Below are 17,643 nucleotides of genomic sequence, written 5' to 3' on the forward strand. Positions count from 1 at the left end.
CCTGTTCTGTTTTCTCCGCCTACCTAAGGGTTGGCCTATGAAATGGGCCTAGGCAGTTTCTTTATTAATAAGAAATCATTCCCACATCACTGTAGTAAGGTATTTTCTTGATTGACGGTTGATGTAGGAGGACCAGCTCACTGTGGGCAGTGCCACCCTTGTGCAGGGTAAGCCAACTATGGGAAGCAGGCCAGTCAGCAGCCCTCCTCCATGGCCTCTGCTTTATAGTTCCTGCCTTGACCTCCCTCAGTGATGGAGTGTGACCTGAGAGTTGTAAGCCAGAATAAACCCTTTCTTCCCTGAGCCAATTTTGGTCCTGATGTTTATTCTGTCACAGCAATAGAAACTGGCAGTTCTGAGTTACCTTCCTCAGGATGTTTTGGGGAAGCATGTTTAGGCTGCAGGCTGTTCACATTTGTTTTGGAGTTCTTTCCACGCTTTCTTCACCTAGAGTGTCACCTTTATTCACTTTGATTCCCTGTCCATGTTCCTACCCTTACTGTATTAACACATTTATTTATTTTTATTTCATGTACATTGGTGTTTTGCCTGCATATATGTTTGTATGATGGTGTCAGATCTCCTGGAACTAGAGTCAGACAGCTGTGAGCTGTCATGTGGGTGCTGGGAATTGAACCTGGGTCCCTTGGAAGAGCAACCAGTGTTCTCAACCACTGAGCCATTTCTCTAGCCCTTAACACATTATTTTTATTTCTTCTTCTTAAGACTTTATTTTATTTTAGCTATATGGGGATATATGTACACATGAGTGCTGGTGCCCACAGAAGCCAGAGGCATCAGATTCCCCTGGAGCCCATGTGTAAGAACATCAAGTGCTGCCTCTCCAGCCCCACCTTCACATGTGTGTAGCTTCAGAAATGAACTGTTTTCATATATATTATAGGAATTCTGTTACCCGTTCCTCAAAGCTGAATTCCAAATCCACCACTCAGTTTTTATTAATCTTTCCTATTTCAGTCCCAGGACTTTTTGTCTCCACAGTCCAGGTCTGTCCGATTGGCTTGGTGTGCACTGGGTTTTGAGAGCAAAGAAAGTGTTTTCTCTGCCATTTGTACTTTTTGCGCCTGTCACTAACAGTCTCTTGTTTTTCTTAAGTACTCAGTTTAGTTTTCTAGTATTTATTGTTTTTCTTAAAGTACCCAGGTTTTGTTTTCTGTCTTTAATTTCTCTCCAGCTAGTCTGTTATTTTTTTTAAAGTTTTTTTTTGTTTGTTTACTGTTTGCTGTTTATAGATGTAAAAAAGGATTGGTCTGACCATGCTCTCTGGTGGGAAAAGAAGAGAACTTGGCTGCTTAAGACACATTGGACCTTGGATAAGTATGGCATCCAGGCAGACGCCAAGCTTGAGTTCACGCCCCAGCACAAGCTGCTCCGGCTACAGCTTCCCAACATGAAATACGTGAAGGTGAAAGTGAATTTCTCGGACCGAGTCTTCAAAGCTGTGTCGGACATCTGCAAGACTTTCAGTAAGTCAGCCTCCTTAGAGTGTGGGGCACGCTTGACTGACACAGTGGTGAGCTTATCCTTGGGGTGGGAGTTGGGATAAACTCTGTGTGCATCTGTATTTGAAATTATCATTTATATAGTTTTTAATGTTAATTTTTGATAAAGAAGTATTAGGTTAAGAAGGAACAGGAAAAATTAGATTTTTTTTCTCCTGATTAGAATCATATCATGTTTCTTACTATATAAAAGTTTTTTCTGATAACTTTTATTCTTTGTCAGTAGTGGGGATTGAACCTTGGGCCTCAGTGTATGCAAGACACGAGCTTTTCCCCTGCATTGCACCCTCAGCCCCAACAGCATTGTCTGCTGGGGAGGGAAGGGGAGCAGGCATTGTTTTCAGAGGGCGGTGGCTCTCCAGTGTTTCCTTCATGTAAGTCACTTTGAGTTTAGTAATTCAGAGATGGTGTCACTTCCTTTGACGAAGGCCTGCCCGCTCCCAAGGAAACTGTGAGGATTCTTCCTCACCCAGTGTGAATACCCTAGGCTTTCAGAAACAAGATGTGAATTGCTTTTCACTTTGGCTGACCTGGTTATGATGTATGACAGGAAGCATTTAACCATCAGAGAAAATGAATTTTCGTCATTCCTGCTAGCACATAATTCTTAGATATATTTGATGATTCTCCAGATTTTAGTTCTGACTAGAACCAGAACTCTTTTATGTATATGTTGCATTTTTAGGTGACACTAGTAATTCATGAACATGCTGTTAGAAAAGAATCAAGACCGCAGATACACAGTAAATGGCCCCTTCCCGAAAGTGACTCTGGTCTACAGTTTGATTTGTTACACGTTCCTGCGTTCAGGCTGTTTTCTGTTTTCTGTGTGATGTGTTTACGTGTGGTGTGTGGCATGTACACATGCAGGTTTGGAAGTCTTCACAGGTGAAAAGATGATCGGAAGATGTTGGTTGTCCTACTTTTTTGCCCTATTTCTTTGAAACAGTGCCTCTCAAACCTAGAGCTAGGCTAGCAGCCAGCAGGCCCCAGTAGCCAGTCCTCTCTGTCTGCCCTCCCTAGCACGGAGACTGCAGTCTCTGCCAGCTGTCTAGATGGGTGCTGGGGATTTGAACTCATGTCCTCATGCTTGCACAGCAAGTGGGCTTACCCACTAAGCCATCTCCCTGGCCCCATTATATGTATTATTTTTTAAAATACAATTTGCTTTTTTATAATAATTTTGCAATTGCACTAGTATCATTTCCCTGTCAGTGGACAATTCAGGTTGTTTCACTCACTCTTAGAGCACATACTGCAATGAGGTTTTGTTTCTGTTTAGCGTGTTGACAAGTTTTCAGTTGGGATAGCTTCAGAATGCCCAGACCTCTTTAATTCCTCAGCAGATGCTCCTTTGTTGTCTCAGGCACCTGCAAGCAAGTCTGGGCTGGATCTGCCGCTCCTCAGTACAGAGCTTCTTGCTCCTGAGTTTCTCGGTTTGTGGCATGGATTCTCCATTTCTTGTTTGTGGTTCTGATAGAGGCCCTTTTAATCAAGTCAGTATCTACTTATCTACTGATGGAGGAAGGTCATTGGTTAATTAAATAAAGAAGCTGCTTGCCCTGATAGGTTAAAACATAGGTGGGAGGAGTAAACAGAACAGAATGCTGGGAGGAAGAGGAAGTGAACTCAGACTCGACAGCTCTCCTCTCGGGGGCAGATGCCTCAGAGAGAGGCCATGCTCCCGGCTCCTGGGTGGACGCGGGGATAGCTCTGCTCTCTGAGGCACACGCGATGAAGCTCCGACCCAGGATGGATGTAGGCTAGAATCTCCCTGGTAAGCCACCTTGTGGGCTACAGCAGATTATTAGAGATGGGCTAGTCCAGGTGCGAGAGTTAGCGTAGAAGAGGCTAGATAGAAATGGGCCAAGCAGTGTTTAAATGAATACAGTTTGTGTGTTATTATTTCGGGGCATAAGCTAGCCAGGCAGCCGGGGTGCTGGGGACGCACCCCCGCTGCTCCTATTACTACAATCTACTTTAGGCCTTTTAAGAATCTGTTTGTTTGTTTGTTTGTTTTTTGAAACAAAGTTTCTCTGTGTATTGCTGGCTGTCCTGGGCCCTCTGAAGAGCAGCCAGTGTGCTCTCAACCTCTGAGTTTTCTCTCCAGCCCCGTTGATCATCATTTTTAAGTCACAGTAGTAGAGGTAAAATTGTTGAATGTCATTCTCCTAACTTCCTTCACAAGGCACACGTGAGCTAGTTTGCTCTTTTGTTACTGTGTTTAAAACTGTGTTCACGTGGCTCAAAAAAATTAATTAATTAATTTATTTATTGCTTGTGTGTGACAGTGGAGTAAATGTCATGATGATGTACACACAGAGGTCAAAGGACAACCTTCCAGATCTGGTTCCAACCTTCTACCATGTAGGGGCTGCAGATTGAACCCAAGTCCTCTGCCTTTGTTCTGAGCCATTTCTAGACCAGATCTTTCATTTCTATGCTTCCTGTTTCTTATATCTTATCTGAATGGTCATTGCTGAGGCTAAACTCCAGCAAATCTTTGTGTTTCAGAGTAGAGTTGGTGTTTAATTTTGTTTCTTTCTTTAGGACATGTCTAAATGCTAGGACTCTGAGTGTGTGCCAACAAGCCTGACTTAGGCTTGAGTTTAGCAGCTTCTCCATGCTGCACCCACTGAGACATTTCTAGGCCTACTTTTTTTTCTCGTCGGTCGCTGCTGAGTTCTGTCTTAATCTTAACTTCTATCTTTACTTTTTATATAAATTACTCTTGTCCCTCACTTGTCTTACTGTGATGAGTTAGACTTTTATTTGTGCTGAGTGACAGTATTGTTGAATTGTTCCTGATATTTTACACTGAGCTCACATTTTGTTGTGTTTAGGAACTTTTCACCTATATTTTATTCCTAATACCTTAATTCATGAAGACACATAAAATGTAATTAAGTGGAGGTCACGGAAATCAGTGTCATGTAGAACAAAGGTCCTACGTTTCCTGATTCACTTTAGAACACTTCCTACCTCGCTCATGTTCCCTCTTTATCAACCATGTACTATCACTACATCTTACCCTGTAAATGTCTTAGGCATCCCTCCGTCCTTCCTTCCGCTTTCTCTTCTTGTGAATGAAGGTAAGTGTAGGTGGTATTAAGTTTCTGTACTTCTTTTCTCTACCTTCCTGAATACAGCAGTGTGCATGTTTGTCTTTGCTTTACAGTCTTGATTACTGCTAATACCTGTGTACGTCTGACTTGCTGGCCCTGCATTCTAGAATTTCTTATCTTCAGAGTGATGAGGGATATCCCTTTGCATGCTGTGATTACCCTTTGAGCCTATAACAGAGCAGGGTGGGGTGAAGCAGAGCTTGGTGGGGAGGAGTGCACTGAATGCTGAGAGAAAGAAGGGCAGAGTCAGAGAGAAGCCATGTAGCCCCGCCAAAGACATACGCTGGGAACTTTATCCAGTAAGACATAGCTACATGGCAATACACAGATGAATGGAGATGGGTTAAATTAAGATGAAAGAGTTAGCTAGAGCTAATGGGCCAACCAATGATTTAATTAATACAGTTCTGTGTGATTATTTCGGGGCTAAGCCACTGGGAACTAACTAGCGGCCTCCTTACTACATTAGAGTTCTGGGATGAGACAAGAGACGCCAGCCTGGCCCTAGTCCCGAGGCTCCACAACCTGTGTTTTTAGCACTTCCAGCTGGAGAATGAGTGTGGAGGACATCCCATACTTAAGCCATAGCATCCGCGGGATGGAGGAGCCCAGAAGAAGCTAGGACTTAAAGATAAAATTAAATCACTCTGGAGTTAAGGGTTGGTTCTAGAAATAACTAAGGCAGCTGTTTGGCTTTAAGTAATTCAATAACTCCATGTTTACCTTATCTAATGAGCAGTAATTGAAGATTGTTCTTGTTTGAAAGTATAAATACTATAAAATATTAGTGTGTGGATTGGAAAGGAAAGTGTGCTTATTCGATTCACAGTTGTTAAATCCAGTGGCAAAAACTGCCTGTCTACATTTGTATCATTTGTGAGTGAATTGTGATTAGGTTTTGTATGTTTTAATGGTTTTAAAAGCTAAATACTTGAGATACACAGAAAGTATAGGAATCTGAATTCCCCTGTCTACAAGTAAACTTGTTTTGGAGTGCAGCCAGGCTGCCTTACTTGGCTGCTGTCTGGCTGCCTTTGGATACAAGTCAGGGTTGACTGGATCTGCATGGGTGGATACTCTGTTGGCCTTAATGTGGGAAGAGCTGGCCCATCCTGAGGTAACTTACTTGGAGACACTCTGTTCATCTTTCACACTGGACACCAAACACTGAAGTCACTTTGTAACTACTCCTGGGAATGATCTTCTCCTGTTAGTCATTTAATATTCAAGCCGAGTAATTTTCCTCAAATTAAATGAATTCACTTAAGTGCTGGTCACTGTGGTTTCATTAGTTGAACTCTTCTGGGTTCATTCTTCTGGCTCTTGGTTTCTATAAGAGAAGTAGAATCAAAAGAAAGAAAAGTGATACGGCCAGTGTTACCAGTGTAGTTAGCACCAGAGCCCAGAGGATTGTGAAGGACGCAGCTCCTGAGGTTAGCGGTACAGACTGACACCAGACCGAGTGGGAAGTCATCTTATTTTACTGAACACTGACAGCCTTTCCAAGGTGTCTTTATTTTCAAACCTGGTAAAAAGATTTCTTCTGTAATTTAACTATACAAAAATTCCTTATAATGATTAAATGACGCTCACTGGCTTATTTCTTCCTTTTTTGGCAGAGAATGTTGAGTTCTTTATCTAACCTGTACACTGTGTGCCGACTTCATGAACGTGCGCCCCAGTCTGACGGTGTTCTGTGCTCACAGTGCGTTAACGTTGGTGTTCAGGTCTGCCCACTAGTAATGTCATTAGGCATATACCAGCCCACTCCCATTTTCCCTTCTGCCCTGCCCCCAGGGAAGTACCTGTATTTGGTAGACACACTTATACAATGACAGTAGAGCAGGTTGGAGGGTCTCCTGGAAAGAAGCAGGCAGATCGTTGTTCTATACTCTATGCTTGTTTCTTTTTAAAATAATTTATTTTTGTTTTATGTACATTGCTGCTTTGCATGCCTGTCTATGTGAGGATGTCGGATCCCCTGGAACTGGAATTGCAATTCTGAGCTGCCATGGGGGTGCTGGGAATTGAACCCAGGTCCTCTAGAACAGCAGTCAGTGCTGTTAACGGCTGAGCCATCTCTACAGCTCTTTATACTTGTTTCTACCCAGGAAGAGTTTGTTTCTTTAGTCTACAAATTATTTAGTGCTTCTTGTTACTTTATTCTCAAATTATTTTTTTCATTCTTGTTACTTTATTTTAAAATATTTTTTCTCATAATTTTTTGTTCTTTATAAGTTTATTTTGGCTATAAGTACTAGAAGTCCAAGCTGAACTGTGTTTTAAGTAAGGTTTCCATTTTCACATCCTGAGAAGTTACATGAGGAAACTAAAGTGATTAGTTAGCCTGTCTCCAAGGACAAGGCCCTTCCACCCTTCAGATGTGGACTTGGCCTCCTCTTTGGAGGCCCTGAGTTAGTTAGGGTTTCTGTTACTGTGATTAAACACCATGGCCAAAAGCAACCTGGGGAAAAGGTTATTTCACTCAGCCCTCAGGTCACACCCCATCTCTCAAGGAAGCCAGAACTGATGCAGAAGCCATAGAGGACACTGGCTTCCTTCTTGTGGTTCACCCAGCCTGCCTTCTTACACAACTACAGGGCACCACCAGCCCAGGTCAGCATTGCCCACAGAGGACTTGGCCTGCCCACATCAGTCAATCAAGAAAGTGCCCCACAGACTTGAATACAGACCAGTCTGATGGAGGCATTTTCTCTCCTGAGGTTCCTTCCCCAGGACAGGCCCCCTTCAGGGTAGGGTCTGTTGAGCTTTCTTCCCAGCTGTCCTGATGAGTGAAGTGGAAACATGCCAGAATCTTCCCTCACATCTCATTGCCCACATGGACCACCGAAGAAAAACAGAAAGATAGTCATGTTTACCTTTCCTTATATTAGAGACAAGCAGAGAAGAGGATTGAGAAATGATCTGTGGATTCACTCATACACAGGTCTGTGACATGCTTCTCTTAAACCCATAATGAGCCAAACTGAGCAAAACATAAAGACCAAATGATATTTTTATTAGAGTGACTATGTGAAACTCTCTTTCATTTTATTTAATTAACTTACTTTCCTCCTTCCTTTGTCCTCCCCCACTCCCAGACAGGGTTTCCCTGTGTAACAATTCTGCCTGCCCTAGAACTTGCTTTGTAGACGCTGGCCTTGAACAGACAGAGATCTACCTGCCTCTGCCTCCCCAGTGCTGTAGTTTCACTTAACTTTTAAGATTTATTTTGCATGTGAGTGTTTTGTCTGCATGTATGTTTGCGTACTGTGTGTGTACCTGGTGTCCATGGGGGTCAGAATAAGGTATCAAATCCCCTGGAACTGGAATTATAGATGGTTATGAGCTGCCATGTGGCTGCCGGGAACCCAACCATGTCCTCTGGAAAAGCAGCCAGTGGTTTTACCAGCTGAGCAATCTCTCTAGCCACTCACTTAACTAACTAGTCAGTTTGATTGAGGTATATAATCTTCCAGGTAATATTGAGTGCATTTTGACCAGTTTACAGCAGGGTGCTAGGGCAGGTTTCATCATCCTATCGTTTCCTCAGTCCCTTTGCTGTTCTGACCCCACCAACCACTGATCTGTTTTCTGTCACTGTAAGGACTGCCTTTTTTCAGTTATCATTTAGCCATACAGTATGTAGCCTTCTCTGGCTTTTCCCACTTTGCTTTCTGCCCTTTATTTACCTGTGGTAGTTTGGATGGGAAATGTTCCCCACCGGCTCTGGTATTTGCACATCTGGTCCCCAGTTGGTGGCGCTGTTTGGGAAGTTTTGGGTCACATAGGCTTGCTGGTGGAAGTATGTGACTGGAAATGGGGCTTTGAGATTCTGTAACCTCACCCTATTTCCGGTTCACCCTGTCTGTTGTGTGTTTGTGGTAAAAGATGTGATTTCGTAGTTTCCTATGCCTGCTGCCTGTTGCCATGGTTTCTCATCTTTATAGACTCTTAACCACTTTGGAACTTAAGCCACTTCTATTAGTTGCTTTTGGTTGTGGTGTTTTATCACAGCAGCAGAAAAGTAAGAATGCACCACCAGTGTGACGGTACTCTGTGAGATGGCTCAGCAGGTGAAGGTACTTGCCACCTAATCTGAAACCTGAGTTCAATTTCTGGGATCCTTACTGCACAAGGAGAAAACACATCCCTGCAAGTTGTCCTCTGACCCCCATACACACATCCACACATATACATGTACACATGCAAAATAAATAAAATGGAATAAGACTTTTAAATAGGAGTGAAGAGATGTCTCAACGGTTGAGAGCACTGTCTGCCCTTCCAGAGGACCCAGGTTCAATTTCCAGCACCCACATGGCAGTTTATAACTGTCTATAACTCCAGTTCCAGGGGATCTGACACCCTCACACAGACATACATGCAGGCAAAACACAATGCACACAAAATGAAAATAAATAAAATGCTTTAAAAAAGAATTTTAAATAAAGATACAAAGACCACCCACTTTTAGTTCTTATAAGAATTCCATGTCATAAAACATAAAATTTAAGAATGAAATTTTCCAGCTCTACTTGCAAATTGGACATACTATTTTGCATTCTGACCAGCAGTACTTGAGGATTCTACCTGCCCTGTGTTGGTTTAAATAAGAATACTTCTCCATAGGCTCATATATTTGAATGCTTAGTCACCAGGTAGTAGCACTATTTGAAAGGATTAGAAGGATTAGGAAGTGTGGCCTTGTGGAAGTAGGTGTGGCTTTGTTGAGATAGGTAAGGTCTTGTTGGGGGAAGAGTATCTATCACTGAGGTTTCAGAAACACATGCCCTGGCACTCTCTCTGCTAAGGATCATGATGTAGCTCTCAGCTGTTGTTCCCGTGCCTGTCTCTATGCCACCAGGATGCCTACATGATGGTAATGAGCCTCACCTCTGAAACTGTAGGCAAGCCCCCAGGTAAATGCTTTCTTTCATAAGAATGGTCTTGGCTGTGGTGTTTCTTTACAGCAGTAGCACAGTGATTAAGACAGAACTTGGTGCCAGGGACTGGCATGTTGGTGTGACAGACCTGACCGTGCTCTTCATTAGAGGAATATGGAACACTTTGGGTCTTTGGACTAGAAAATAGTTGAATACTTCAAGTGGGGCTTACTGGGCCACCCTAGTAAGAGCAAGGATAGCAGTACTGAGAGCAGTATCAGCTCAGCTCAAGTGTCAGAGGGACAGTGCCCTAGAAACTGTTCTTAGGATATTTTGGTGAAGAATGTGGCTGTTTTTTTGAACTTGTCCTAAAAATCTGCGTGAGGCAAAATTGAGTTTTGGATTAATGGTTTTGGCAGAGGAGATTGTAAGACAGCCTAGTATAGACTGTGTCATGTGGTTATAGTGTTCACTCTTACGAAGATTGAAAATGAAAAGGAGTAAACTGAGCAAGGAAGAATGCAAAATGTAAGTTTAGGGGGGAGGGCTTCAAGAAGTGTAATGGAGCTAAATCCAGTGCTCAGAGATAAAAAGTTTAAAGAAAAACCTGATGCTAAATGGAATAAAGGGAGTGGTGACCTCAGGGTAAGACCCCACCAGCTAAGCTTTCCACCTGGGAAGAGGAGTTATTGGAAAGCCTGCACTAGGGGAAACCTCACACAAGAAAGCACAGGGTGCCGGATTCCAGCCCCCACCAAGCAGCAGAATTTGGTAGCTTCAGCCAAATGGTTCTGTCTTCATAGTCAAGGATACAATAAAAGGGTTGTGGAGTCTCCTGTGGCCAAGGAAAGTCACCGAGGCTAGATGTGTGTCGGGTGTGACTGCATGGAGGCCTATGGAGACCATTACTTAAGCTGCGAAGGGAAAGCCTGGATTTCTCTGGAGACCCCAAGATGTCGGAGATGCCGGAATTGTGAGATTCGTGCCAAGGAAAGCTGCAAAGGAGGTCTGGAACCAGCCCAAGAGAGAGAAGTGTGTTGCAGTCAAAGAATTGAACAGGAGGAATTGGCGATCTGAAGAGTGCTTGACGTCAGACATGAAATTGCAGAATTTGGAGTTTGCCCAGGCTCTCGACTTGGCTTTGGTCCAGTATTTCTTCAGTATGCTCCTTTCCTCCCTTTTGGAATGGTAATGAATGTACTATTGTGTTAGAAGTATGCGATATGCTTGTTTTTGTTTTTGAAGACAGGGTTTGTCTCTGTAGCCCTGGCTGTCCTGGAACTCACTCTGTAGACCAGGCTGGCCTTGTCTCAGAGACCCATCTGTTTCTGCTTTCCGAGTGCTAGGATTAGTGTGCCCCACTGCTCGGCTTGATATGCTTCTTTATTTTGATTTTATAGGGGATTATGGTTAAAGAGATTGTCTTGAATCCCAGAAGAGACTTTGAACTTTGGACTTTTTTGTTGGTGTTTGTTTTTTGCTGTTTTGGTTGTTGTTTGTTTGTTTTTCTAGACAGGGTTTCTCTGTAGCTTTGGAGCTTGTCCTAGAACTTGTTCTGTAGACCAGGCTGGCCTCAAACTCACAGAGATCCGCCTGTCTTCCTCCTGAGATTGCTGGGAATAAGGTGTGCGCTCCCACCATCTGGCAGACTTTGGACTTTTAAACAGTGTTGAGACTGTGAAAGACTGGGGACTTTTTAAAATGGGTTAAATGAACTTTTTACATTATGATATTGGTACAAACCTGGAGGGACTGGGAAGTGGAATGTGGTGGTTGAATAAGAATAGCCCGCATAGACTCATATTTGGAAGGCTTAGTCACCTGGGAGTAGCACGACTTGAAAGGAATAGAAGGTGTAGTCTTATTGGAGGAAGTGTGTCACTGGGGTGAGCTTTGAGGTTTCAGAAGCTCATGCCAGGCTCTCCTCTGCTTACAGATCAGGATGTAGCTCTCAGCTAATGCTCCAGCGCTTGCTTGTAGGAACCATGCTTCCTCCCATGATATAATGGACCAAATCTCTGAAACTAAGCAAGCTTCCAATTCAATGCTTTCTTTGATGTGTTGCCTTGGTCATAGTGCCTCTTCACAGCGGTAGGACAGTGGCTAAAATGCCCTGTGTCTTTGAAACATTTTATTCGAGCATTTTGGTAGATGAGAGTCCAGGGATTAGTTGCTGCTGTCTAGCTCCTTGGTGATGTTAGGATTTGAATCTCAACTGTTTCCCACAGCTCACGTTTTGAAGGTTGCTCCCCAGCTTGTGATACTATTCTAGAACCTTTTAGCTGATGGAAATAGGTCACTAGGAGCAAGACTGACTCCAGGGCCCTTTCTGCCTTCCAACCTGACAACCATTCAAGTAGACCCCACACAGGCTCCTGCCACTGTGCTTGCTTCCCCACTGGGTGGAGAGAAATTAGCAGAAGTATGTCTTTCCTCCTTGGCCTTATTTCTTTCTGCTACTGCAATCAAAGCAACAAAAAGGGAACTCCAGGTGAGGTATGTTTGAATTCTTTGCTCTTCTCTTCTAAGTGGGCCGCCTGGTTGAACTACAAGCATTCTTTGCATATTCTGGTTGCAGAAACTTTCTTGGGCATGTTTTGAAAGCATTTCTCAGTGTGGGGCTAACTTTCTGTGAAGTGTTGTTGAAACTGAAAAGTTTTAATGTTTGGGAAAAACAGTTTGTGATCTCTATTTTTTCCTTCTGTTTCCTTCTTTGCTTTCTATTAAAGGGTTTTTTAGTTGTCCTTTGTAACTGTAGTTCTCTCCACCTGTGACTTATTGCTCTTCCCACTATCATCTTCATAGTAATTGCTTGCAGGAGTGTCCAACTGTCAGCCTGTACCTTATTCCAGGGTGGCTCTGAACACAGACACAAAAATCATCTCCTTACGTAGAACATTATTAGGTTTTTTCCTTTGATTTTTTTTTTTTTTTTTTTTTTTTTTTTTTTTGATTTTTCGAGACAGGGTTTCTCTGTGGTTTTGGAGCCTGTCCTGGAACTAGCTCTGTAGACCAGGCTGGCCTCGAACTCACAGAGATCCGCCTGCCTCTGCCTCCCGAGTGCTGGGATTAAAGGCGTGCGCCACCACCGCCTGGCTGTTTTGTTTTGTTTTTTTTTTTAACTTTTTTTGTAATTGGATTTGTGTAGCTCTTGAGCAAAAATTTTGTAGATGATAACAATATTACAGAGGTCAGTGGGTCTATAGAAGATTGTCTTGATTGTTTATTGATGTAGGAGGGCCCAGCCTATTGTGGGCAGCATCATTCCCTAAGCTGAGCTCAGGCAGCTTGGATGAATTCATTTCTCTTTGTATATATCTGGAGTCCCTGCCTCCAAGATCTCTGCCTGCAAGAGTCACCCAAGTAAACCCAAGTTGTTTTGAGTTGGGCTGTTTTACTAGAGCAGCAAAAGTGAAACTGGCACATGCAGGTTTTCACTTGTTTTTATCTTTTTTAAAAAAGATCTTTATTTTTGCCTTTGTTTTTGAAAGACACGATAGCCAAAGAATTCCCAGTTGCTTTGCTCCAGGAATTGATGTCTTTGAGTTTCTGGTCCGCGTTGTCTCCGAGAAGACTGCAGTTCTTCCGCATGCTTTCTGTTGGCACTTAGTGATGCCTGTGTGTGCTTTGTTTCCATAGTGTCTCTCGTTATGTCTGCGTCCATTGCTCTTTCCTCTGCTAGCTCACTGGTTATCCCACCCAGTGTATTTACCACGCAGGTATATTTTCAGCACTCGAGTTTGATTTTATGATTTTTATTTGTTCATCTGGGTATTTCGGTTTCCCTTCCTGCCTCCTCCCCTTCCTTTTCCTTCACTCATGGTTATGGATTGTGTTCTCCCTGCCTCTTTATGAGACAATACTTGCTTGCGTATGAGGCTTTATTAATTTAATGTGGTTGATAGCTGGATTTCCCCCCTAATTCCTTTAAGTGGTGCCAGCTTTTTTTTTTTTTCTGTTCACCAGACTGTAAGGAAATTGGTTGTTGGTTTTGTTTTTTTGTTTTTTTGTTTTTTGGTTTTTTTTTTTGGATTTTTTGTTTTGTTTTGTTTTTGTCCTTTAGATTTTAATTTTAGCTTTATGGGACCAGTTTAGCCTAACTCCTAAGGTGTTGTCTTTTGGGAGTTCTTCTACTCTTCCTGGTGGCAGCATGGTTTCAATCATGGGTCATTTCCTGTTTCCTAGTCTTGAGTGGTTTCTGCTCACAGACACGGATTACAGTTCAGCCAGACTCCAGGAAGTTTCTCTGAGACTTTGGGAAACTTCTCTGCTAATAGAGGGGCTCCCTTCTCCCTCTCCTCCTCCCAGCCCCAGCTGCTTTTAGCTAGTAAATTGGTACAGGTAAAGCCATATCCATCCCCTTGGCTTTTGCTTTATTATTGTTTAAATAAAGGATGGTAAGTCCAAGTTCTTGCTACTCCATCTTCATTGGACCCTCCTTCTTAATTTATTAGAGATTTTCTCTTAGCCTTGTGTATTTTTCAGAAAGCCATCGTTGTTCATTAAAGCATTTTTAGATGGAAAATCATTTCTTTCATTGAAATTTAAAATTGAGCATGTTCTGGGCCATGCTCATGGTATTCTCTTCCAGATTGGTCTTCTCACCCCACCCTCCTGAAAGTAAAAGGCTCCATCTACCACCCACATATATACCAGGAACAGCGTGGTCACCCTTATCACTGCTTCTCTCTTCAGCTTGATGGGCCTCAGAATCACTGTGGAAACAGATTTCTAGGCATGCGTCTGAGGAATTGTCTAGATTAACTGAGGTGGGAAAACCCACCCTAAATGTGGACAGTCCCTTTCTATAGGCTGAGGTCCGGGATTAATATATATTTTGCTTGAAAATATTATTTTCACTGTCTCGAAAAACCAAAAAAAAAAAAACCAAAAAAAAAAGAAAATATTATTTTCAATATTATAAAGGGGCAATGGAGGCAGGCAGCACAAAGTGTCCATTCCTCTGGCTTCGTGACCATGGCTGCAGTGTGACTAGTTGCTTCATTTTGCTTGAAAATATTATTTTCACTGTCTCGAAAACCAAAAAAAAAAAAAACCAAAAAAAAAAGAAAATATTATTTTCAATATTATAAAGGGGCAATGGAGGCAGGCAGCACAAAGTGTCCATTCCTCTGGCTTCGTGACCATGGCTGCAGTGTGACTAGTTGCTTCATGCTCTTGCTGCCAGGCCTCTCTGTCATGGTGGACTGTGTCCTCCAGCCATGAGCCCAAACAAACCATTTCTTTATTGCTTTCGTGAAGTATTTTGCTGCAGGATGAGAATACTGATCTCGCCCCCAGATGTGTGTGTGTCTTCCCGTGTCCTCTGCACTGCACTAATGATCCATTTGCCACTGTCTCCTTGTGGGTTTTTCCAAGCGGCCTCTTTAAATGTTCTTTTTTTGTCCATTCTTGTTCCTTTTGGTACACTCTGTAAACAGAAACATTTAAAATATTTTCTTAAGGGACTGGAGAGATAATACAGGGATTGAGAACCTTACTGCTCTTATAGAGGACCTGAGTTTGGTTTCCAGCATCCACATTAGGTGGTTCACAACTGACTGTAATTCCAGTTCCAGGGATTGGTCACCCGCTAGCCTCTGTAGGCATGTGCATATAAACTCATGCAGGCACACATGAGTTGAAATGTCTTGTCACATTTGATCCCTACATTGTCCTCTTGTTCCCTAGGGTGGAAAAATAAGAACATCCATGTAGTAAGGAAAGAGTGAATGGGATAATTTTAAAATGTTAATTTGAAACTGATTTCATTCTGCTTTTTAATAGAATTATTGAATTGAGAGTTATTTTACCCTCTGCGTTTGGAAGTCACTGCTCAGTTATCTGGTGAGATCTATGTTCTTATTAAGTCTTGGTAACGCTGTGAATTTTTATTTTCATCTCATTTTTGGACTGCTTTTTCTCTCTGGAAACTTGAACGTCTTTCCCCCTCCACTTTGAAGTTCCGTAGCAATGTCCCTGCTTAGGGATTTATTTCCATCTACTGTTCTGAAGCCTCCTGCCCCCGGCCTGTTTGTGTGTGCAATGTTACTGTTTCCTTACTAATTCTTTTCCCTTTGTCTCATCATTTGTCTTTGGTGCTGTTGGGCAGCTTGGCCCTCTTACTGACCACATCTTTTCTATTAGGGTTTCACTGTGGCACCTCGTTCTCATTTTCAGTGGTTTGTGTTTCCCCCCGGGTGTTTGTTGCATAGGTGATCAACAAATCTAAGGTTGGCCTGTAGTGTAGTTGTACTTCAGTGGAGCAGTGAAGATACATAGACACCCTCCCCCATTGTTGATATCTGAGCTCTTAATTTCTGCTTCTTTGTTGTCCTGTCCATCTCACAGATGTCCTTCTCTCATTCTTATTAGCGTTATTAATTGAGGGCGTTTTAGTTTTTGTTGTTGTTGTTTGTTTTTTTCGAGACGGTTTTGCTGTAGCTTTGGAGTCAGGCTAGCCTTGAACTCACAGGGATTCGCCTGCCTCTGCTGGGATTAAAGATGTGTGCCACCACCACGTTCGTCTCATTTTGTACTCAGTACCGTGTTTATCCTATGTTGTTTGTTTTGTGCATGCTAACAGGAACTCTACTACTGAGTTATGGCTCTGACATTCATTCATATTTGAAACTGTTAGAATTTCATTGCCACTGTAAAGAAGTGTCATAAATTTAGTGACTGAAAACAGCACAGAATTGTCATCTTGTAGGCTGAAAGCCTGGGCACGGCAGCATGGCTCACCCAGGTCCTCTGCTTAGGTCCTTGAGGTTTGTATTGCCTCCTCAGGTGGAAAATGAGTTTTTCATGGTTTGTTGTAGGACTATGATTTTTCCCACCAGTTTTCACACGTTTGTCTGACCTCTCCAAGTTCATCTCTCTCTTGTGCCTCTTTTGTCTGTAAAGAATGTTGTGATTGCCGGGCGGTGGTGGCGCACGCCTTTAATCCCAGTACTCTGGAGGCAGAGGCAGGAGGATCTCTGTGAGTTCGAGGCCAGCCTGGTCTACAAGAGCTAGTTCCAGGACAGGAACCAAAAAGCTACAGAAAAACCCAGTCTCGAAAATAAAAAAATAATAAAAAAAAAGAATGTTGTGATTATATTGGGCCCATCCAGATAAACCAGGATTATCTCCCCTAAGATCCCTTGCTTGCTAACCTTCATGGCAGTGTCCACATTGTTGGAACGTAGAGCCAGGAGTAAGAACTTTTTTTTCTTCCCAAGACAGGGTTTCTATGTAGCTTTGGAGGCTGCCCTGGAACTAGCAGGGTGGCCTCGAACTCAGAGATTCCCATGCCTCTGCCTCCTGAGTGCTGGGATTAAAGGCATGTGCCACCACAGCCTGGCCCAAGAGGAAGAATTTTAAGGGATGTCTCTATAGTTTCTCTCCTGGAAGCCTTTCTTAAATGTCCATTCACAGTTCAGTGGTGATGCACCCTAGCTTGCTAATAGGGAGGTCTGGGGGATCTAATAGTGATAACACACCCTAACCAACTAATGGGAGCTCTGGGCAGAGCTTAGCTTGTCATCATCCTCAGGGAGCAGCACCCCCACTCTGAACTTTTCAAGTGTCAGCAGCTCAAGGACGTTGTGCTGGGTTCTTAGAGCTTTCTGTTGACGGATCCTAAAAGGCAGTAATGGAGCAGGAGACTTTCCACCTGCTGTATTGGGTTTGGTGCCTTCTCACTCCTGGGCATTGGGCACACACAGGGAGTCGGTGGCCCTCTCTTGTCTCATCTGCTGACACTTCTCCGCATTGGTCAGACAGTTCCTGCTGCTCTGTCTGGCTTCTTTCTCCCAAAGGTTTTCTGGCATTTCTTATAGTTTGGTTTGTATTATTGTGTCTTCAAGACAAGACCTTGCTTTGTGGTCCAGACTGGCTTTGAACTTGTAGATAGCCTACTGCCTCAACTTCTCCAGTGCCGAGATTATGTGTGTCCCATCATGTCCACTTTCTGACATCCTTGTCTGCTGTTGTGGCTCTTGTGTCACCCACCACTGTTGTAATAGGAGCGGCAGGGCTGCGTCCCCAGCACCCCAGCCGCTTGGCTAGCTTATGCCCCGAAACAACAACACACAAACTGTATTCATTTAAACACTGCTTGGCCCT

General features: G+C 43.1%; 1 protein-coding gene across 2 annotated transcripts in view; it reads left to right on the plus strand.

Moving 5' to 3' along the window:
- Positions 1–17,643, plus strand: part of Fermt2 (fermitin family member 2) — an 82,660-nt gene that overhangs the window by 26,204 nt on the left and 38,813 nt on the right. For both annotated transcript variants that reach the window (XM_005355380.2, XM_005355382.2), the window contains exon 2: positions 1,254–1,487. In XM_005355380.2, coding sequence (XP_005355437.1) covers positions 1,254–1,487 — 234 coding nt within the window. The remainder of the gene's footprint in view (positions 1–1,253; positions 1,488–17,643) is intronic.

Source organism: Microtus ochrogaster, chromosome 17 (assembly GCF_000317375.1).
Source record: "Microtus ochrogaster isolate Prairie Vole_2 chromosome 17, MicOch1.0, whole genome shotgun sequence".
NCBI classification, from domain to species: domain Eukaryota; kingdom Metazoa; phylum Chordata; class Mammalia; order Rodentia; family Cricetidae; genus Microtus; species Microtus ochrogaster.